This window comes from Pimephales promelas, chromosome 13 (genome assembly GCF_988280905.1).
Source record: "Pimephales promelas chromosome 13, fPimPro1.hap1.1, whole genome shotgun sequence".
Classification (NCBI taxonomy): domain Eukaryota; kingdom Metazoa; phylum Chordata; class Actinopteri; order Cypriniformes; family Leuciscidae; genus Pimephales; species Pimephales promelas.
Window position 1 is genome coordinate 20,859,216 of NC_142781.1, and position 21,014 is coordinate 20,880,229.

The 21,014-nt window shown below is 35.8% G+C and overlaps 4 protein-coding genes across 4 annotated transcripts; 1 reads left to right on the top strand and 3 right to left on the bottom strand.

The window, feature by feature from the left end:
• Positions 1 to 117: 117 nt before the first annotated feature.
• LOC120493434 (cytochrome P450 2J2) lies at positions 118 to 4,906 on the bottom strand. Its single transcript, XM_039692029.2, has 9 exons — positions 4,638 to 4,906; positions 4,343 to 4,505; positions 3,929 to 4,078; positions 3,351 to 3,511; positions 2,190 to 2,366; positions 1,935 to 2,076; positions 1,637 to 1,821; positions 1,417 to 1,558; positions 118 to 1,303 (listed from the first exon to the last, which is right to left on the bottom strand). The coding sequence occupies exons 1-9, from the start codon at positions 4,830 to 4,832 to the stop codon at positions 1,128 to 1,130; spliced, it is 1,491 nt and encodes a 496-aa protein (XP_039547963.2). The 5' UTR covers positions 4,833 to 4,906; the 3' UTR covers positions 118 to 1,127.
• Positions 4,907 to 5,886: 980 nt separating this feature from the next.
• On the bottom strand, positions 5,887 to 10,481 carry LOC120493436 (cytochrome P450 2J2-like). Its single transcript, XM_039692032.2, has 9 exons — positions 10,222 to 10,481; positions 8,798 to 8,960; positions 8,559 to 8,708; positions 8,309 to 8,466; positions 8,036 to 8,212; positions 7,798 to 7,939; positions 7,518 to 7,705; positions 7,286 to 7,427; positions 5,887 to 6,763 (listed from the first exon to the last, which is right to left on the bottom strand). The coding sequence occupies exons 1-9, from the start codon at positions 10,402 to 10,404 to the stop codon at positions 6,588 to 6,590; spliced, it is 1,479 nt and encodes a 492-aa protein (XP_039547966.2). The 5' UTR covers positions 10,405 to 10,481; the 3' UTR covers positions 5,887 to 6,587.
• Positions 10,482 to 11,754: 1,273 nt separating this feature from the next.
• On the bottom strand, positions 11,755 to 14,604 carry cyp2ad3 (cytochrome P450, family 2, subfamily AD, polypeptide 3). Its single transcript, XM_039692033.2, has 9 exons — positions 14,311 to 14,604; positions 13,936 to 14,098; positions 13,649 to 13,798; positions 13,400 to 13,557; positions 13,120 to 13,296; positions 12,789 to 12,930; positions 12,471 to 12,658; positions 12,253 to 12,394; positions 11,755 to 12,094 (listed from the first exon to the last, which is right to left on the bottom strand). Exons 1-9 carry the CDS (start codon positions 14,491 to 14,493, stop codon positions 11,919 to 11,921), a joined length of 1,479 nt encoding a protein of 492 aa, XP_039547967.2. The 5' UTR covers positions 14,494 to 14,604; the 3' UTR covers positions 11,755 to 11,918.
• A 916-nt stretch (positions 14,605 to 15,520) lies between these two features.
• On the top strand, positions 15,521 to 20,740 carry LOC120493435 (cytochrome P450 2J4). Its single transcript, XM_039692031.2, has 9 exons — positions 15,521 to 15,806; positions 17,326 to 17,488; positions 17,570 to 17,719; positions 17,807 to 17,967; positions 18,050 to 18,226; positions 18,333 to 18,474; positions 18,560 to 18,747; positions 19,628 to 19,769; positions 19,898 to 20,740. The coding sequence occupies exons 1-9, from the start codon at positions 15,615 to 15,617 to the stop codon at positions 20,071 to 20,073; spliced, it is 1,491 nt and encodes a 496-aa protein (XP_039547965.2). The 5' UTR covers positions 15,521 to 15,614; the 3' UTR covers positions 20,074 to 20,740.
• Positions 20,741 to 21,014: the final 274 nt, after the last annotated feature.

The window sequence follows — 21,014 nt, forward strand, 5'->3', positions numbered from 1 at the left end:
AAGGTGAATTCATAGTTGTTATAATAGCTTTACTCGTTTTCAGAAACCTTGAAGGCTTATTTGAATGAGGTACGAGGTCATTATAACTTGATAAGCCCAATGACTCAGCACTTTCAATAGATTGAATGAATATTTTATTGCTTGCAAATCAATCAATCAAGTACACTATTGGTAACTCAGGCAAAGATTACATGTCTAGGCTTGAAAAGAAGATAAAGTAGAGCAAAATCACAAAGATACACACCGCCTCAGTTTTTCAATACAGGTAGTCAGGGTAAGCTAAACAATGCATCATTGCTGAATAAAAGTATTAATTATTTTATATTTTAAATCAAAATGTAATGAGAAGCACATATGAAGAGTTCAGATGCAAAAGCCTCTAAATGCCATTTGAAATGTTCTTCTTTAAGGATGATTTTTTATCAAACTTGTATATTTAAGTTCAGTAATTTCACTTAAATAACAATTAATAGGTAATCATCATTGCCATTTAAGTGAAATCACTGAACTTCAATATACAAGCTTGATAAAAATGATCATTCTAGAAGAAAATTTCAAATGGCACTTGGTTTTTGCATCTGAACTCTTCATATTCATATTGATTTAAAATGTATACATTACAAGAGTTGCTGTAGGAGGGAAGTTAATAATGCGTAAATTAATGCGTAATGCGCAAACGTGGCTGTTTTCAGTCAGAACCAATTCTTTACATGTGTAGACTGGAGGTACGTTTTTAAGGCCGGAGCATATTTGGTAACACTTTACATGAAAGGGTGTGCATAAGACTAACATGACACCTTTAATAATGACACCTTGACATAAACCAATACATCATAACCTGTCAGTGTCTTTGTCATGAAAACTTGACATTACTAAGACAACACAAACTGTCATACACATGACAGATCAAACTTAAAAAACACCTAGCTTCATTGGTTAACATTACATTGAACTGTCAGGTGGTTGGTTTTGACATTGCTTGTCATGAAGCCATTATAACATTTTAATGACAAATTCAATTTGTACCACTTTAGTTTATGTAACCATACTGATATTTCCGTGATGTAACCATGGTGAGATTTCTTGCACATAAGTTGCCATACTGCATACACTCCAGCCCCACTCCTTCATTTTGTGTGAGCGCAGAGCTTAAATGGTAGAGGTGCTTGTGTGAAGCCCACCTGGCTCTCCAGACTGGGCTCCTCACCAGAAGGAGGGCTGAAACTGAAGGTCTGAAGGAGGACAGTGAGGAAGATGAACAGCTCCATGTGTGCTAGGTACTCTCCTGGACACCGCCTTTTGCCTGTCAAGGTTTATCACCGTTGAATTAATGCATCAAGGTTGAATTACACTTTTTACAGACAGTTGTTGCGGTTGACTAAGATACAGCAGAAATAAGCAATCGATGAACCGTACCTGCTGAGAAGGCGAAAAAGGCATCTCTTTTGCAGAACTGGCCATCCGAGTCTAGAAAGTGTCCAGGTTTAAAGGAGTCTGGTGTTTCCCATTCATGTTTGTCATACAGCACTGATGTCAGATTAGTGATCACCACAGTACCCTTAATTCAGTACATAAAGGTTAAATATATAGTATATGATATTTAAACATTAAAAATAACACAATAATCTGCTTTTACCTTTGGTATCAAGTAGCCACCAATGGTTGTGTCCTTTCTCGCATTTCTAGCCATATTAAGAGGCACAAGGTTTGCTTTCCTGAGAACCTCATGAATGAAAGCGTTGGTGTAAGGCATGTTTGCCTTATCGGACATTGTAGGTGGACGGGAGCCAATCACCTGCTGGATCTCTGCTCTGACCTTCTCTAGTTGAGGAAACATTTTAAGAACATTGTTGAGAAATAACAATGCACATTAAGTAGCAAGGCTGTTTCTGTCCATTATTACTGTCCATGTTAAGAATAATATGTTATTGTACTTTGAATGTCAGGGTACTTGATCAGAAAAAGCAGAACCCATCGGAGTGTGTTGGTTGTTGTTTCAGTTCCACCCTCAAACAAGTCCACCATGCTCCACACCAGACTGCCAATATTAAACCCTGCCTCGCTGTCATTCTTCCTCTATGGCACAAGTGAAGCACAAGAACATGAATAGTAATGAAATTGATTCAAGAACATAATGGGTACATCATTTTTGCTGCAGAACTCTTTATTTTATCTTGCCATGTTTTTACCTTCTCAGTTTCTGTCAGGTAGGTATCAATATAATCTCTAGGATTGTCACTATCCCAGTCTGGTCTGTGTTGCTCGACCTTTTCTTTCAGGAAGTTTGATAACTTCTGATAGTTTGAGATTATTGTCTGATGAGGTCCTGGCAACCACTTCATTATACCTGGGAAGGCATCATACAGCTAAAAAAAAAAAAACATGACATCTTGTTAAAATGCTGAGTAATATCCATGATGATGTTGTATTTTAAGCTTTGATGTTTATTACCCCTATATTTTAACAAAATATTTGATAACACTTTACAATACGGGTGCACTGATAAGCATTAATTCATGCTTAACTAATGCATAGATAATACTGAATTAATATGTAACTAATGATTATTTAAGCTATTCATTAATGATTACCACATTAGGAACTAATTAAGAGTAAGGTTAATGTATTAGTTGATACATGAATTGTTATTAATTAAATATGTAATTGTGGATTAATTCCATCATAACTCATTTTTTTAACTAATAGTATTAATTAATATGTTAATTACCAGAATGAGCCAAAGCCTTGTATTTCAACTTCCATTTAATATGACAGGTACACTAATATGCATTAATACATGATTAATTACTTTATTGTTACTGCAAATTCATGTGGAAATTACTACAATTACAAATTGACTAGTTGATAATGATGTGCCCCAGCAAGTAAAGTCATAACATAATGATACCTTTGCAAATCATTAGCTTATGATTAATTAAAGCAGACAACTGGAAGTTGAAGTGCATAGCTTTGACTAATTGTGGTAATTAACACATTAATTTACACTATTAGTTAATAAAATATGTTATTAAGGAATTAATACACAATGACACATTGAATTAATAGCAATTCATACTTAATCTATTAATCATACAGACTCTTTATTAGTTGCTGATGCAGTAATCATTAATTAATGGTTTAGTACTTCATGAGTTATATATTAACTCATGATTATCTGTGCATTAATTAAGTATGAATTAATGCATATTAGTGCACACGTATTGTAAAGTGTTACCAAATATTTCCCTAAATATGAGTGTTTTAATATGGTTTAAGTGCTCTTTTAAATGCTTACAGTATCAAAAAGTTGTATTTTTTTATAGATGAGCTGTATTTTCAACAGACTCTACCTGGTTCCACACAGATCCTGTAAGAAACACTGACTCGGCACTCATTTGTAGACGCTTCTGGAAATCAACATCATCATACTCATATCGATGGCCGAACACCAGGTTACCGATAACATTGGCCACTGCATTGTTTATTTTAACCAGGGGGTCAAATGGGTGGCCTGTGTGTCAGAGTAAAGACATTGATGATTGGCTACATATTTATTGAATACTTTGGTATAAGACACTACAGAAAACTTCTGTAAAATTTCGCTTTCATGCAAGATGGTTTGAATTTACTATCTTACCTGAGCTAATTTTTGCTCTTAATAAATGAAAATATTTTATTAAAATAGCAACTCTAATTGCCCTGAAAACTGTTCTACATATTATAAACAAAGGTTCCAGAAGGGGTATTTACAGTATAGTGATGCCATAGAAGAACCATTTAGGATTCCCCAAAGAACCTTAAGAACCATGTATTTTAATAGTCGAAATAATCAATTTTGTTCAATGGGAAAATCCATGTATGTTAAAGGTTCTTCGTGAAACCAGGATGCCAATAAATTCCCTTTATATTTAAGAGTGTGAGCACTTGCCCTGCTCCTCTTTAAAGGCTTCACACAGGAAGTAACACTCTCGTTGAATATGTTCTTCCAGAGTCTTCCTCCCCTCTCCAAAGTTTTTCAGGTGACTCATGGCAAACTGCTGTTGTTTCCTCCATGAGTAGCCATTGTTAAAGGAGATCCCTTTCTCAGCCAGGAGTCAGCGTCAAAGACAATGGAGGGAAATTGTGTTTAGGCCTGGTGTACAATCTAGTTTTCTAACAAAAATAGTTTGTATTTAAACACTTTGCTAACGTGCAATAAAAACTATATAACTGAATGACAATTATGCTACTTTGATTCCATACTGTATGTGTTATAAACTGGCATTTTATTTAAAATAAAAACCATTGGTCTGCTTATTGGTATTGTTAGATTACTTATATAGTAGCTGATGAATACACCTACCTCTGCCTTTATAAAGTGTGTCAAATAAAGGCGAAATAGGGCGGTCGATGAAGTTTTCCCCTTGAGTGATCAAAACCTCCTTAACTATTTTAAACCCAGACACATACACTGTTTTATCATATCCATTTCTGATGCTGAAGATGTTCCCATACTTCTCAATTAGCTGGAAAAGTAACACGTAGCACGTGTGAAAATACAAATATCTTGGCAATCTGTATTACTTGATCATATATTACATTTATTAAATCTAAATGTTATTCAATTATTTCAGTATCTTAATCCAAGAGTGCCTCACCTGGTCCACAGTTTTATAGTTAACATCAGTGAAGACATTTCCTAGGATGGGTATTGGCCAGGGTCCTGGTGGAAAATTTGCTGGATTTTTATTTCTGATCATATCTATGAGCAGCAGCAGTAAAAAAATCAAAAACAAGCTGCTTTTTAAATCTAGGCTCTCGTATAACGAGTATAAAATCATGGCTGAGTCCATGGACAGCAAACTCTTCAGAAGTAAACTTATTTCAGCCTGACTGTTGGGTGAAAGGGTGTGTGTGTGTGAGAGAGAGAGAGAGAGAGAGAGAGAGAGAGAGAGAGTTCACATGCACTTTTTATCTGGAAAAAAAAAAGACTGAGTGTGGGTCTCAGTCAGCAGCAAGGCGGCATACAAACAGTTTGGGAGCCCTTATGTAACTATGTTATGTATTGAATGCCTAAGTTTACACTATAGTTTCCAACAATAACACACCCCCAATACAACCTCTGCATGAACTGCATTCCAAAAGAATCATTACCAGGAACTGGTCATGATTAATGACTGAATTATACCGTTGAACTACAGACTGAGATGGAAACACATGCATGCTGACAGCAGATATGAACATCTGTGCAATCGTTACTGTGTTAAAGTGTAGATAATCAGAATAGTTGATGCATAATAGCACAGTCTATGTACATAAAACTACAACTAATATGTGTAATACCACATGAATGCTCATGAGTCCTTGCATCTGGAGCCTTTGTTTCTGAAAGATTAAGTAGTCGAGAGGATTGGGGGAGGTAATAAGACACCCTTGTTTTCTGCAACCTTATTCTCTGCAGAAACGTTGTGAGATGTACAGTAGGCCTAATGTGCTGCTTTATTTTCAAAAAATAAGAGATTTTTAAATGTAAACTTTACTTATCACACTTTTTAAAATGGGACAAAAGAATATGGACCTCCTGCACACTAGAGAAGGGGCATTTATCCAACCTAAATAAACAAGCGCACACACTGAATCTAAAATGGAGTTTGTCCCTGCTATGTGCAGTCTGTACACTCAAAATGTTTCAGTGTTCAAGAGGAAGAGGCCTCTCGTGGGTCCTGGGCGCCAATGTTATGTAATACCTCAGCTGTTGTTTAGTAATGAGTCTGTATGTGACTGAAACATTCTTTCACTGGGTTGTAGTTAAGGAACTAAAAGAATATTTTTTGTGTGCAACAATACTATTCATCTATGTCTTTTTGTATGAAACAGAGATATATTTTTCTTTGACAAACGTTCAACTCAGGTGTAATTTATTATTTTATTATTTATTTATTAGTGCTATTGACAAATAGCACTTCAGTAAATCATTTACCCGTACGAAGTGCATTCCGACACAAATGAATACATGAACATTTATATATAGAAAAAAAAACAAGTTGACATGTATGTATTTGGCAGATTCTCTTTATCTAAAGCGATTAATGTAGCCCTGCCCCTTTTCAATGCAGCACTCGTTGTGTTCTGTCTTCCAGTTTGTATTTCCACAGCATGAAGGGGATGATCTTTCAGATTTAAGAATGAACCAATCGTTTTAAAATCTTCCCGTCTACCGAGATTTGTTATGCATCCACTTCAAACATCACAATGCTGATGATAACATCCGTCAACTCTACAATTTACTTCGACAGCGATGCCATGGAAAAATACAGACCTACCACAAAAGCGGAAGTTCAAACACAAAATTCTAAAGATGGCTTCACACTTTTTCAGTTCATACATTCCCTGGGAATTAAACCCATGACCATGGCATTGCTTGTACCATGCTCTACTGTTTGCCCTACAGGAATTATAGCTTTTGTAATGATGAAGATTATAATGATATTGCATTTTGAAAAAATTGAAGATTATGGTAACATAAACTATAGTTACGGTTGATGTTCAGCCAGAAAAGCATATCAGAAAACGTGCTTTATGTCTGATTTTAATGATTTTGTTTTGTTCTAACGTGAGGACACACAAATGCGGAAGGGAGCAGGAGCATATGTGAACCAGATCTTGCCCTCCAAACTGGGTTCCTCTCCTGGACATTTGGAGATGGTGAATTGCTGCAGCAGGGAGGTGAAGAACAGGAAGAGCACATTACGAGCCAGATGCTCTCCCAAACACGCTCTCTTACCTGTAAGCAAAGGTCATACGGGAAAATTACATTTCATTTTGTACCATTGAGAAGAAGAAAAAAAATAACTAGAAGTATGACATCGCTACTAACCTAGGACAAATTTACTTTACAGGACTGTTACTGTAGCTTTTCCACAAACAAGCTTTGATGAGTATACAATTATAATGATAAGCGCAAACACTGTTTTAATGTCTGACAGTTGCTCACTGAAACGCTCAACTCTCAATGTACCATTGTAAGACTTGAGCATTCAGCCTAATGAATCAGTTCATCCTAAACGTCCTCTCTCACATGAAGCGTTGTAAGGTATTGAGATATTGAATAGGTATAGGTATAGGAGATATTGAGTATAGGAATAGGTATAAAAGATATTGCCCTCTTAATTCACTTCAATGTTGGTCCATCAAGTTCAATTAGTGTGTGCTGTCTTGCTTTTTAATACCATAAGTTAAAAAAATAAATACATATCACTTTTTTTTTTGAGAAGTCATATCAGGTGGTGTGTTTACAAAATTGTACCTGCTGAAAACGGTAGGAAGGCATCTCTCTTCCGAAACTGGCCATTTTCATCCAGGAAGTGTCCTGGGTTAAAGGTGTCTGGGGTTTCCCATTCATTGGGATCATGCAGGACTGAAGACATGTTTGTTGTCATAGAGGTGCCCTAATAAAGAGAGAATGAAAGCTATTGCATTTATGCAGAATCCAGTACAGAAACAATGACTAATGGAATAGAATAGAATAGAATAAATACCTTAGGAACGAAGTATCCCCCTATTGTTGTGTCTTTAGCAACCTGTTTAGGGAATCCCAGTGGAACAACATCCCCGAATCTTTGAATCTCATGGATGACAGCATCAGTGTATGGCATATTGACTCTGTCAGCTAAGCAAGGTTGACGGGACTGTCCAATCTCCCTGTCGATCTCTGCCTGGACCTTTTCTGAAAGGGAAATACAAGTTGGGACAAGTGGGGACATTTATGTTCAATATTCAGTAACCAGTAGGCTAATTAAAAACTGAAACCACACTAACCCTGTATTTCTGGAAATTTGATCATAAAAAGTAGACCCCAGCGTAATGTAGTAGCAGAGGTCTCTGTCCCGGCCTCAATCATGTCTAGGCATGATATCACTAACGCTTCTAGGTTAAAACCAGCCTCAGGATCACTCTTTTTCTTGATGGGGGGGAGGGGGATAGAGTATTGTATTATTCAAACGGGGGGAGTGTTGAATTATTCAAACTTTTAATAAAAAAATCCCACTTTAGTTACCCTTTCCATCTCGACCAGGTAGTTGTCTATAAAGTCACGTGGGTTTGAAGGGTCCCAGTCCTCTTTGTGTTTGATGATCTCTCCTCTCAGGAAGTCTGTGATCTTCTTATAGTTGGAAAACATGGTCTGGTGGGGGCCGGGTAAATATTCCAAGAGCCAAGGACACACATTATACAGCTGTAAGACATGAATAAATAGATTTTTTATTAAGAGTATTAAAGTAGTGTCTAAAGATGCTGTCATGAATCAGTACTCAGTAAAGTACAGTATCACCTGTGCTCTAAAAGTGCCTGCAATCTGAACACATTCATTGTCAAGACGCAGAATTGTTTGGTAACTTTCATCATGATAGTCAAAGCGTTGTCCAAATGTCAAACAGGCAACTGTATTTGAGACAGCACTGTTTAAGGTGGCCATAGGGTTGAAAGGTCCTGTTTGGGAGAAAGCATGAATATTTATCAAAGTGGCAAATTGTTTTCATCCTTCTTTGCCCCAGTAATCCAGTTGATTACATTTAGTCTACCTTTTTCTGCCTTAAAAGCATCACAAAGGTAGATACACTCTTGCTGGATGTTGAGCTCAAGGACTTTCTTCCCCTCTCCGAAAGTCCGCAAATGGATGCCAGCAAACTTCCTATGCGTTCGCCACGGGTATCCATTACTCATTGTTAAACCTACATAATGACATGTAAAGATGAAAGTTTGATTATCATTAAGAAACCACCAACTCCATTTATTTTAGCATTATAGTCAGCATACTTACCAAGTCCCTTAAAAATTTTATGAAACAGTGGGACATTTGGACGGTCAACGAAACTATCAAACTGAGTAATGAGGGCTTCCTTTACCATTTTATATCCAGACACGATTATCATTTTATCACTGCCCACTCTTAGGCTGAACACCTTCCCGTAGACATCAGCCAACTGAAATAAAAAAAAAATAAAATAAAAGAATTATAGGCTCTATCACCTATTGCCGCAGTGGTGTACAGTGTCTTTGGGCGGCTTGCTGAGGCAACAGCCATTTTAAGATTGTTTGTAATTTTGTTTGCTTTTTTAGTGATTTCGGATTTCTCTTGACTATCTCTTATTAAAATGCTTTGTGAAATAATCTTAGAGCAAAAATTTTGGGAGTCCTAAAATAAAAGGAACAACACGGCCATTCATTTTAAGACTTTCTCCTAAATAGGCAAGTTAGGAGCTACTTTTACACTTAAAGTGATAGTTTACTTTGAAATACATTTTTGATATGTTTTAGCTTACCTCAAGAGCATCCAAGATGTAGGTGTCTTTGTTTCCACAGTATTTTCAATTTTGATATTTTTAGGTCAAACCGTTCTTGTCTGTCAGTCATATAATGCAGGTATATGTAAATGTAAATGTAAGTATACATTGATGGCCTAAGACACGAAACGAGCGGTTTGTGTGAGAAAACGAACAGTATTTATATCATTTTTACCTCTTGTAATCACAGTCACGTCCATGTACTCTAAGGGCGAGGGCGCTTATGTCTGCGCAAGCGCCGGAAAGCACCGGAAGGGGTCTCTCGCGCGTGTACGTCACTCATTGTTTACACAGAGATCGCGGAAATTTTACCTTTCACTGTGAAGATCTAAACATATTTAGATATACAGGAAATCGCAATGGAAGACGATTTCGATATATCAACAGACAACGATGAATTTTTTTCACAACCACATTTAGATCACTTCCGGCGCTTTCGAGCGCTTGCGCAGACCGAAGAGCCCGTGCCCTCAGATCAGTTGGATGTAAGTACTGTTCGTTTTCTCACACAAGCCAGAAATGTGTACTTACATTTAAGAGTCATTAAATCATGTTTAATCATGTTTGGACTTCTCTGTGCATGCTCTTTGAGGTGGACCCCATATACCTGCATTATTATATGACTGACAGACAAGAACGGTTTGACCTAAAAATATCAAAATTGAAAATACTGTGGAAACAAAGACACCTACACCTTGGATGCCCTTGAGGTAAGCTAAAACATATAAAAAATTAATTTCAAGTGAACTATCCCTTTAAGATTTTTGTGAATATGGCCCAAGGAACATTAATGTAGTCTTAACATTTTTAAGAACGGAAACAAGAAAATAAATTAAATCAACGCTAAAAACAAATGTAAATTGACAGACAAGCAAATTGAAAACATGAATTTAGCTCCCACCTTGTGCATGTTCTTAAAATCCATCTTAGTGAAGACAGTTCCCAGGAATGGCAAAGGCCAGGGTCCTGGGGGGTAATTGGAAGGATTCTTATTTTTGATAATATCAGCAATGAGCAGAAATACAAAAAATAAAATGATCCAGCTTTTAAAACCAAAGATGTCAAATAAGAAGTGTAAGAACATGGTGGTAGGAGAAATGGCAGGTTCCGTTTGTCTTGTTTGAAATCTGTGATCTGTCTTGTTTGAAATCTGTGATCTGGATACTTATGTACAGGACTGGAAAAAGTAAACAGAGGAGGAGGGATATTACGCAACATCTACGACAATTACCCTATGAACTCAAATTTATCAAGAGCAAAAGTTACAAAATGTAAAGATATTAACATGAGGTAATATATATATATATATATACCTTATGCAAATGTTTTTTCTGTAATTGCACATGCATAGTAATATAATTTGCCTATTCTTTATATTTTCCCAGCTTGTACAATCCTCACAAGTTCATTGCAGAATCTGAACAATTATTAACCTGAAACTGGTCACAGTTCATACTAATGAGCCTGTCTGCTGTCTATCTGTTCTGCAGAGATATTTGTGACAATGGTTTTCAAATGAGTAATTGTTAGTTGCGATATAAACATGTGATATATAAATAACACTAAATCATTTACACAGGTGGCTATACTTTATTATTAATAGATATGTTGATTATTGCATACATTTATACATCAGAACAAATAGCTATTTGCATTAAAACATTGTGAATATATTGGTATGATATTACATTTGTAATATCTATTACATGTTGGTAGATAGATGTGCCTTTTTTTTAGGGGTACACTAAAATGTTTTTTGTTTTTAATTCAATATATGCTTCTGTTAAAATTCTACACTGCAGAAAGTCTTTTTCTTGAGTATGTAGCATTTATATAATTATCATGCAACTGAGTAGATATTCTACCATAAAAGATACTTATAAACATGCTTAGTTGTTTCTTGTTCAAATTATAGCATATTTAGGCTGTGTTTGGAAAATAATCAGGGTGGGAAAACACTCAAAAACCAAACCTGACAAATCCACGTCTGATGATGACTGTTGACGTTAACTTTTCAGTAACGGTTAAAAAGGCTCTACCTCTCTTCATCTCATACTTTTGAAGTGGAAACATGCCGCACCCCCTTCTATTGATAAATGGCTGAAAGACGCGTTCACTTGCATTAAATTGGAAAAAAACAGACCATCACAGACTGGTAAGGACCGTTGAAAACTGTGGCAACCCTTTTTAGATTATTTTCTGGCTAACTCTCAAGACACTTAAGCTGAGCGCACCCAAATGCAAATGCAAAATGCTTTGTTTAAGATATCAATATTGTGTTGTTGTTTTTTCTTCTTATTGGAAGCTGTATTTTTTTGAGGGAGGGTCTTATAGGGGTATTAACAGTGTGGAATGATAATTTCATAAATCCAGTGTTATTATCCTGTTGTTCCAAGAAGAAAAACTAAAGAAGAAATTTGAACCAGTGCCAAAGTCATAATGTAAATATGAAAAATAGAGTATTATTTGATACATTGCTTTCTATTCATCCATGCATTTTAAACATATATAATAGTAAAAAAGATTTTTTTTTTTTAAGATTATACATAAGAAATATATATATATATATATATATATATATATATATATATATACACTCTAACGTGAGGACACACAAATGCGGAAGGGAGCAGGAGCATATGTGAACCAGATCTCGCCCTCCAAACTGGGTTCCTCTCCTGGACATTTGGAGATGGTGAATTGCTGCAGCAGGGAGGTGAAGTATAAGAAGAGCTCCTGACGAGCCAGCTGCTCTCCCAAACACGCTCTCTTACCTGTAAGCAAATGTCGTCAACTTAAAATTAAGTTAAAATTCATAACGTAGCAGGGACAAAATAGATTTAATATTGACCCCAAGTCAATGAAAAGGACAAAATACAAGCATATCACCTTTTGAGAAGTCATATCAGGTGGTGTGTTTACAAAATTTTACCTGCTGAAAACGGTAGGAAGGCATCTCTCTTCCGAAACTGGCCATTTTCGTCCAGGAAGTGTCCTGGGTTAAAGGTGTCTGGGGTTTCCCATTCATTTGGATCATGCAGGACTGAAGACAGGTTTGCTGTCATAGAGGTGCCCTAATAAAGAGAGAATGAAATCTTTACCATTCTAGAGATGACTAGACCCCAAAATAGAATAGAATTGAATAAATACCTTAGGAATGAAGTACCCCCCCAGTGTTGTGTCTTTAACAGCTTGTTTAGGGAATCCCAGGGGAACAACATTCCCAAATCTTTGAATCTCGTGGATGACAGCATCAGTGTATGGCATATTGACTCTGTCAGCTAAGCAAGGTTGACGGGACTGTCCAATCTCCCTGTCAATCTCTGCCTGGACCTTTTCTGAATGGGAAATACAAGTATAACTTGTATATTGTGTGTTTTCAGACAATCTTATTTATGGAAAGCTTCTGGACCAGATGCATTCTCAAGCTAATTACTCCCGCTCTGAAAGTCAGAAAAGTACACTCACCTTGTATTTCTGGGAACTTGATAATAAAAAGCAGACCCCAGCGCAATGTTGTAGTTGCAGTTTCTGTCCCGGCTTCAATTAGGTCAAGACAAGACACCACTAACCCTTCTATGTTAAAACCAGCCTCGGGATCACTCTTTTTCTGGAAAAAGTAGGAATCAACACAAAACATGTGCAAGAAAGTATGCATACACATTAGTTCTTCACAGGCACGGCACTCTCTTTTTAAAAAAGTGTCTCAGGCTGATCAAAATGGCAATATCAAAACAAATACTTTACTCAAAGTATTTCAAAAGAATGATAAAAGAAAATCCTATTTTAGTTACTGTACCCTTTCCATCTCGACCAGGTAGTTGTCTATAAAGTCACGTGGGTTTGAAGGGTCCAAGTCCTCTTTGTGTTTGATGATCTCTCCTCTCAGGTAGTCTGTGATCTTCTTATAGTTGGAAAAAATGGTCTGGTGGGGGCCGGGTAAATATTCCAAGAGCCAAGGACACATATTATACAGCTGTAAGACATGAAATAGTCGGGTGATGAAAATATTTTTTTCATTATAATTAATTAAAAGGAAGTGAGAATATTAAAGTGTGGATGCTGTCGTGAATCAGTACCTGTGCTCTAGGAGAGCCTGCTAGCTGAATGCATTCGGTGTCAAGACACAGAATTCTTTGATAACATTCATCATGATAATCAAAACGTTGTCCAAATATCAGGCACGAGATGATATTTGAAACAGCACTGTTTAAGGTGACCATGGGGTTGAAAGGAGCTATTTGAGAGAAAACACAGTTATGTATATGCATAAGGTTATGTCATTATTTGGCAAGTTCTTCCAAATTCATTTAGAGTTCAGATGATACCCTTTTCTGTCCTAAACGCATCACAAAGGTAGACACACTCTTGTTGGATCCTGAGCTCAAGACTTTCCTTTCCCACTCCAAAGGCCCGCAAATGGGAGACGGCAAACTTCCTATGCATTCGCCACAGGTATCCATTACTCAGTATTGTACCTTCATAATATGAATGAATGAAAGAATTTCAATTACTACATACAGTAGGCATTGTTTATCAGCAAATAATGTTATGAATATCAGCTAGTTTACAGTGTTGCCTTTTTAAGCAAAAACGTCATGACCGGTGTACTTACCAAGTCCCTTAAAAATTTTATGAAACAGTGGGACATTTGGACGGTCAACGAAACTGTCAATCTGAGTAATGAGGGCCTCCTTTACCATTTTATATCCAGACACGATTATCATTTTATCACTGCCCACTCTTAGGCTGAACACCTCCCCGTAGACATCGGCCAACTGAAATTTTAAAAAAATGAAAGTATCATAATAATAACAATTATTATCAAATATTAATATACAGTAGCTAGTATATAGTACAGTCAACTTGCTAACATTCACCATTCTTTTAATCAAGAAATAGGGCAATATAAAATAAATCTTGTCTTATGAATGTTAAACAACAGGTATGCAAACATTTATGCATTTCATTTTAAATAATTTGCTCCTACCTTATCCATGTTCTTAAAATCTAGCTCAGTGAAGACATTTCCCAGGAATGGTAAAGGCCAGGGTCCTGGAGGGAACCTGGAAGGATTCCTATATTTGATAATATCTGCAAGAAGCAGTAAAACAAAACTTAAAATGATCCAGCTTTTAAAATCAAAACACTGATATAGAATGTGCAGGATCATGATGTTAAAAAATGGCACGTTCCCTTTGTCAGAAAATATCAAATCACTGGAGTTGTTGTCAGTAGCAGTCTGGAAGTCTAGAACATAGAGGTCTAGAAACAGGGTCGTCGTTTAACTGGTGGTGGTCTTTGGGACTGCACCAGGCCACTCCCAGACGGACATTTCACACCCCTGTCGATGCTTGGGACGGCCCTGATGAGAAAGGGAACTGTATACATTAGAGTGGAGAGAGATTACAAAAGTCCCACCAGATTCCAGAAAGCTGGGCAACTATGAACAATAATTCCTCTGAACACATAGATTTGCCAAGAGAATCTGAACAACATGGGATCAGATTAGCATATATTTTCTTGACTTGTACTTTATGTACCTCATCAGATTTTCTATTATCGTTTTTTATTATTATTATTTTGTCTTTATAGGCATGACTTCATGACTCTCCGCGTGCAGTCTCAAACACCTAACGTTAAACGTTTAGTGAAAAGGGCGTGTTTTAGAAGATCGAACACTTGCAGCACGCGCTAGAATGCTATTTCAATTTGTTCACGCTAGTGTCAGTCATTACAGGCAAAAAAAGTGCGTGGCTGTGTAAATATTTTTTTTTAATCAAATTATTATTGTTGATTTCGCAAGTTCAATGTAGATTAAATAACCAAACCATATAAATGTTAATTATGCAAGGCCCTGTACTTTGGTCATCCAAAGCACTTATTTAGACTTATTTTATTAATTTAATGAGTAAATAAGGCACACATTTTAACAAAGCCAAATCCTTTTTTTTTTTGTAATACGTTCCTTGATTAAGACATATAGCACAAAAGACAATCTTATTCGCCACCTGCTGGCCTATTCATTTTATATGAAGAAATTGTCAATGAACAAATCTGAATCATTTTAGTGAACAAACTAATAATGAACGAATAAAAAGAATTAAACGAATTGAAATTGAACGAATCAAAAGAAACGAAAGAATCAAAATTCCCACCAATAGGGAGAGTGCAAAGACCATAGAATGTGGCAAAGACCCACCCACATTATTTTGCTTCCGACCTTGTTTACAGTCTGCTTCTACAGTCTGGTTAAAGATTTGTTTTTGATTTTGCACACAAGTGTCGGTCGTCATGGATATGTTGCAGCTTTACGAGTGGATCGATATCAAAAGTCTTTTGATATTTTCGTGTGTGTTTTTATTGCTGAGTGATTATACCAGAAATAAAGCGCCGAAGAACTTTCCTTCTGGACCATGGTCTTTACCGATCATAGGAGACCTTCATCATATAGATATTAGTAAGCTTCATCTTCAGTTTCCAGAGGTAAATAAAATTCTTGTTGTGTAAATCGATATTTCGATAGTCACATGATCTTAACTGCTCATTCTGCGTTCCAGGTGAGTTTGGACGTTGGAATATCAAAATGTAGCTAAATGTTCTACTTCAGACCTCAGAATCAGTCACGTTCACATGTTGACCACATGATGCCGCCACGACATAACGAGTGTTTCAATTATGGAAAAACAGAATGAAAACGATATAAAATCGCTTTGAAAACAACTGACGAAAATAAAAAACGAAGGTATTATTACTTAAAATTAATGTCTAATTTTAAAGTTTGTTTCAATATTTATTTATTTTTTTATATTGAAAATACAATAATGATACAACGTAATACAAAATAAGCTATTGAATCTATAAAACAATAAAATCAAAATCCTGCATCTTCTATCAAAAATACATTAATACATTATCTTTTCAACAGGTGAGATCTCTTAACAGCTTAATAATGTGTTCTGTATTGAAGTTAGAGAGTCGTAAAAAAAAAACCTCCCATTTCCAAAAAACTGGTATAACAATCCATAAACAAGACCATTATATCAGTTATTGTGACAAAGTTATAAAAAAAAGAAAATAGAAAAAAAACTTAGGACCAAAATAGTTTGGTTTTTCAGTTACAACTGAAAATTAAATGTAAGATTGTTTCTGTTTCCTCTTTAAAAAAAAAAAAAAAGCACAATGGTGAAACACCTTCTCTAACTTAGCTACTAATGAATGCATTGCATAATAGTCTTGTTTGTGAAAAATATATATGGATTATTCCAAATAGTCCATGCATCCAAAGCTTAATTAATTTTATTGGGAGTTTGGTACATTTAAAATCACAGGAAAGTAAAAAATTAAGACCGGCACATTTGGTAAAGATTAGATTGGGAAAAATTATTCTCACAAAGACAGTGCTTGATCCAGTTCATTTTAAATTTACTATTAATAGTGTATTTTTACATTTATGCTCTTTGGAAGCAGGAGTTGCCGACATCTTGGAAGTGTCGTCAAATGATTCAATGATTCATGAGAAAGGTATAATAGTATGAATGAATAAAGTATTTATAAATAGTATATAATGCTTATTATTTCAGGAGCTCAAGTTCTGACAACTTTATATTTCCAGCTGGTCAGACTGGGAATGCTGAACAGTCCAGCTAAAACTAGTTAAACCAGCTAGCCAAAACGAATAAACATGTCTGAATGTCTGAAAATGTAGCTTAAGGTTGGTCTATTAAAGCTTGTCACATGTTTTCTTATGTTATTTTCATGACAAAAATGACATTGTAGTCAGATTAAATACGTAGGCTAAAATGAACGAAGAATTACAAACTATTGAAACCTATGACTAAGATATGTTGATACGTTTTCAAATGACATTTTACATGTAAAAAATAAATAATTTATTTTAAGTCTGTGTAAATAGACCAAAATAAATGAAGGGGACATTAAAAACTACTGAAACGTACCATTTTTTCTAAGATACATATGTTGATTTTGAAATCATATTTTACAGTTTGCAGAAAAATACGGCAAGATTTTCAGCCTTAACATTTTTGGACAAAGGATTGTTGTGTTGAATGGATATGAACTTGTAAAGGAGGTCTATATACAACAGGGTGATAACCTTTCTGATCGTCCCATGTTACCTTTATTTATTGACATCGTTGGAGACAAAGGTCAGTTTAATATCTTAATGTTAAATTGGTGGTTTAGCATTTCACCATAAATTGTCAGTAATCGCTTTTTTTTGCAAGCAGGTTTAATTGTTAGCAATGGGTATAAATGGAAGCATCAGAGGAGATTCGCACTCTCGACTCTTCGAAACTTTGGATTGGGAAAGAAAAGTTTAGAGCCATCCATCAGTCTTGAGTGTTGCTTTCTGAATGAAACCATTTCAAATGAACAAGGTATTTACTGAGGTTTGTTGACTAAAAATCATTGACAATTGCATATGAAATTTTAAGCAGTGTGATTTACCTAAAGATCTGTTTCAGGTCGACCGTTTGACCCTCGCTTACTGCTGAACAACGCTGTCTCAAATGTGATCTGTGTGCTTGTGTTTGGGAATCGATTTGAGTACAGTGATCATGACTTCCAGTCTCTGTTGAAGAACATTAATGAAGCCATTTATCTGGAAGGAAGCATCTGGGGTCAAGTAAACATTTTCTAATTTTAACAAGTTAACTGTGCTTTCGTTCACTTCTCATCTACTTGTTTTGATGTTTTGGTTTCTTCAGTTTTATAACATGTTCCCGTGGCTCATGCGGCGACTGCCTGGACCGCACAAGAACATTTTTGCTCTGTGGAAAAAAGTGATTGACTTTGTTAAAGAGAAGGTGAATGCACACAGAGCGGATCATGATCCATCATATCCACGGGACTACATTGACAGCTTCCTTGCTGAGATGGAAAAAGTAAGACCCTTTCTGAGGTGGTAGTGAAGTGAGCTGGTACAGGAAAGCTCTGGTAATAAAAACGTATGGTTATTGAATTGAAATGCCTCTCATTTGTGTTCTGTAGCTTAAAGACGACACAGCCACTGGGTTTGATGTGGAGAACTTGTGTATCTGTACTCTGGATCTGTTTGTGGCGGGAACTGAGACCACCTCTACCACTCTGTACTGGGGTCTCCTTTACATGATGAAATATCCTGAGATACAGGGTGAGAGCTTACTGTGAGAAATGGCATTCAAATGCACATACAAATTAATACATACTCACAGTATCTCTAATTTTGGTTTCTTTAGCCAAAGTTCAGGAGGAGATTGATCATGTTGTGGGAGGGTCACGACAGCCAACTTTATCAGATAAGGACAACATGCCCTACACTAATGCGGTCATTCATGAAATGCAGAGGATTGGAAATATTCTTCCATTAAATTTGGCCCGAGCTACAGTGGAAGATAGTCAGATAGGAAAATACTCTATCCCAAAGGTGGCCCTAGTGATGTTTAAAATCTTAAAGGAGTAGTTCACTTTAAAAAAAAAACTTTTGCTGATAATTTACTCTCCCTCATGTCATCCAAGATGTCCATGTCTTTTTTTCTTCAGGTTTTTGATGAAAACATTCCAGGATTTTTCTCCATATAATGGACTTCAATGGGAACCAAATGGATCAAGGTCCAAATGACAGTTTCATTGCAGCTTCAAAGGGCTTTAAACAACACCAGACAGTGAATCAGGGTTTTATCTAGCGAAACGATCGGTCATTTCAAAAATAAATAACAAAGTTTAAGTTTTAGAAGCACAAATGCTCACTTTGCTCTGTTCTGTGATGCGCGTTCGTGACTCTCCTGTTCGAACTCGTTCATCTAAATGAACGAATCTTTTTTCCAATCATTTGGATCATTTAACGAACAAAATGAAAGAAATGACTCAAAAAAGATTCGTTCATCTTGATTAACAAGTCCGAACGTGGGAGTCACACAGAACAGAGCAAGACGAGCATTTGTGCTTCTAAAACTTAAACATTGTTATTTATTTTTTAAATGACCAATCGTTTCGCTATATAAGACCCTTTTTCATCAACTGATGTCGTTTAAAGCCCTTTGACGCTGCAATGAAACGGTCATTTGGACCTTGAACCGTTTGGCACCCAATGAAGTCCATTATATGGAGAAAAATCCTGGAATGTTTTCATCAAAAACCTTAATTTCTGTTCGCCTTAAGAAAGAAAGACTTAAAAAGTGAGTAAATTATCAGCTAAAGTTTCTTTAAAAGTCAACTACTGCTTTAAGCAGAGCATATTAGTTAAAGCACAGTATACCGGTAGTGTGTATAATTTTACTCTTGTTAAGCCTCTTGTGGTTCTGTAGGGCACAATGGTGATAGGCAATTTGACATCAGTGCTGTTTGATGAGTCCGAGTGGGAGACGCCTCACTCTTTTAATCCAGGTCACTTCCTGGATGCTGAGGGCAATTTCAGAAGGAGAGATGCCTTTTTACCTTTTTCTCTAGGTATAGGGAAACTTTGTTTCCTCTAAAGAAATTCAAATATATACTTTGACAATGCTGAACCCCATAAATGATGCCCCCATAAAAAAAAACACCCTTTATGATTACCCTTTATTTTCTCTGATTTTCAGGAAAGAGAGTTTGTCTTGGAGAGCAACTGGCACGGATGGAGCTGTTCCTATTTTTCTCTTCTCTGCTGCAGCGCTTCACTTTCTCTTCACCAGCGGGTGTGGAGCCCAATTTGGATTTTAAACTGGGGGCCACTCACTGTCCCCAACCTTATGACTTATGTGCAGTGCCACGCTAAAAAAGCACAACATTTCAAATTAATTCAAGGTTCTGTCTGTGCACATCAAATGTCAGATTTTCTCAGAGGGTCCCTGCAGGTCCTTAAATAGTCCTAAATTCATAACAAATTTAGGGTTGTGAAAAGTATTAAATATCTTAAAAAAAGTTGGTATAACAAAGGTTTTGATTATCATTTTAAGAGGGCTTAAATTTGGGGATGGAAAAAAATAAATCACCATGTGACCTACTGGAATGATTAACCATAAATATAATTATATATATATATATATAAAAAATTTATATAGTAAAGTAAATAAATAATCATTTTTGATGTGTGGAATAATTCTTTGTGAACGTGGGTGTAATTAAAAGAAAATTACTGATGAAAGGGATACAATTACAGATTGAACTAAACACTATGTGATATTATATTGCTACAATGTTTTTTTCTATACAAATTCCAATTTTTCTTTCTGTTCAACCAATAATGATCTAATTAACATTATTCCATGTTAACATTACAAAACCTTTATATATATACTGTATATATATATATAGAATGCGAAGCAAAACTCAAATAAGAATAGACATAACACCAATAATAAACAATTCTGTGCTTTATTTAACTCACCTCAAAGTCATCTTGCTGTAAACAAAAAAGGAATAAAGAACGGTGTTAGTTTTTACTTTTAATCTTCAGTTGCAATTAATCTTCTAAAAAAAAACCTTATTTAGAAGTCACTTTGGATAATCATAAAATGATAATGTCACTGGGTTCAGCAGGGGCAACCGCATCGATGTGGTGTACCCTGGAATACAACAGCCTACGATTGCACACACGTCTTATGATCTGTCAAAAAGCAAAAAAATAAAATAAAAAAAATAGAAAGATATTTGCAAATATTACATTCAGGTTGCACTGCTCTGTTGAAGTCTCCCTAAGATGTTTTTTAATTTTTG

Coding starts and splice junctions, on each gene's coding strand:
- LOC120493434 (XM_039692029.2), bottom strand. CDS start 4,832: ATGGACTCAGCCATGATTTTATACTCGTTATACGAGAGCCTAGATTTA. Junction 4,079..4,342: donor CACACTTTATAAAGGCAGAG/GTAGGTGTATTC, acceptor TGGCTGAGAAAG/GGATCTCCTTTAACAATGGC. Junction 1,559..1,636: donor GTGGCTACTTGATACCAAAG/GTAAAAGCAGAT, acceptor TACTGAATTAAG/GGTACTGTGGTGATCACTAA.
- LOC120493436 (XM_039692032.2), bottom strand. CDS start 10,404: ATGTTCTTACACTTCTTATTTGACATCTTTGGTTTTAAAAGCTGGATC. Junction 7,428..7,517: donor GGGGATACTTCGTTCCTAAG/GTATTTATTCTA, acceptor TCTCTTTATTAG/GGCACCTCTATGACAACAAA. Junction 6,764..7,285: donor CTTCCTACCGTTTTCAGCAG/GTACAATTTTGT, acceptor CTTTGCTTACAG/GTAAGAGAGCGTGTTTGGGA.
- cyp2ad3 (XM_039692033.2), bottom strand. CDS start 14,493: ATGATCCTGCACATTCTATATCAGTGTTTTGATTTTAAAAGCTGGATC. Junction 13,799..13,935: donor TAAAATTTTTAAGGGACTTG/GTAAGTACACCG, acceptor CATATTATGAAG/GTACAATACTGAGTAATGGA. Junction 13,297..13,399: donor CAGGCTCTCCTAGAGCACAG/GTACTGATTCAC, acceptor CATGTCTTACAG/CTGTATAATATGTGTCCTTG.
- LOC120493435 (XM_039692031.2), top strand. CDS start 15,615: ATGGATATGTTGCAGCTTTACGAGTGGATCGATATCAAAAGTCTTTTG. Junction 18,227..18,332: donor TCCTTGCTGAGATGGAAAAA/GTAAGACCCTTT, acceptor TGTGTTCTGTAG/CTTAAAGACGACACAGCCAC. Junction 19,770..19,897: donor CTTTTTACCTTTTTCTCTAG/GTATAGGGAAAC, acceptor TCTGATTTTCAG/GAAAGAGAGTTTGTCTTGGA.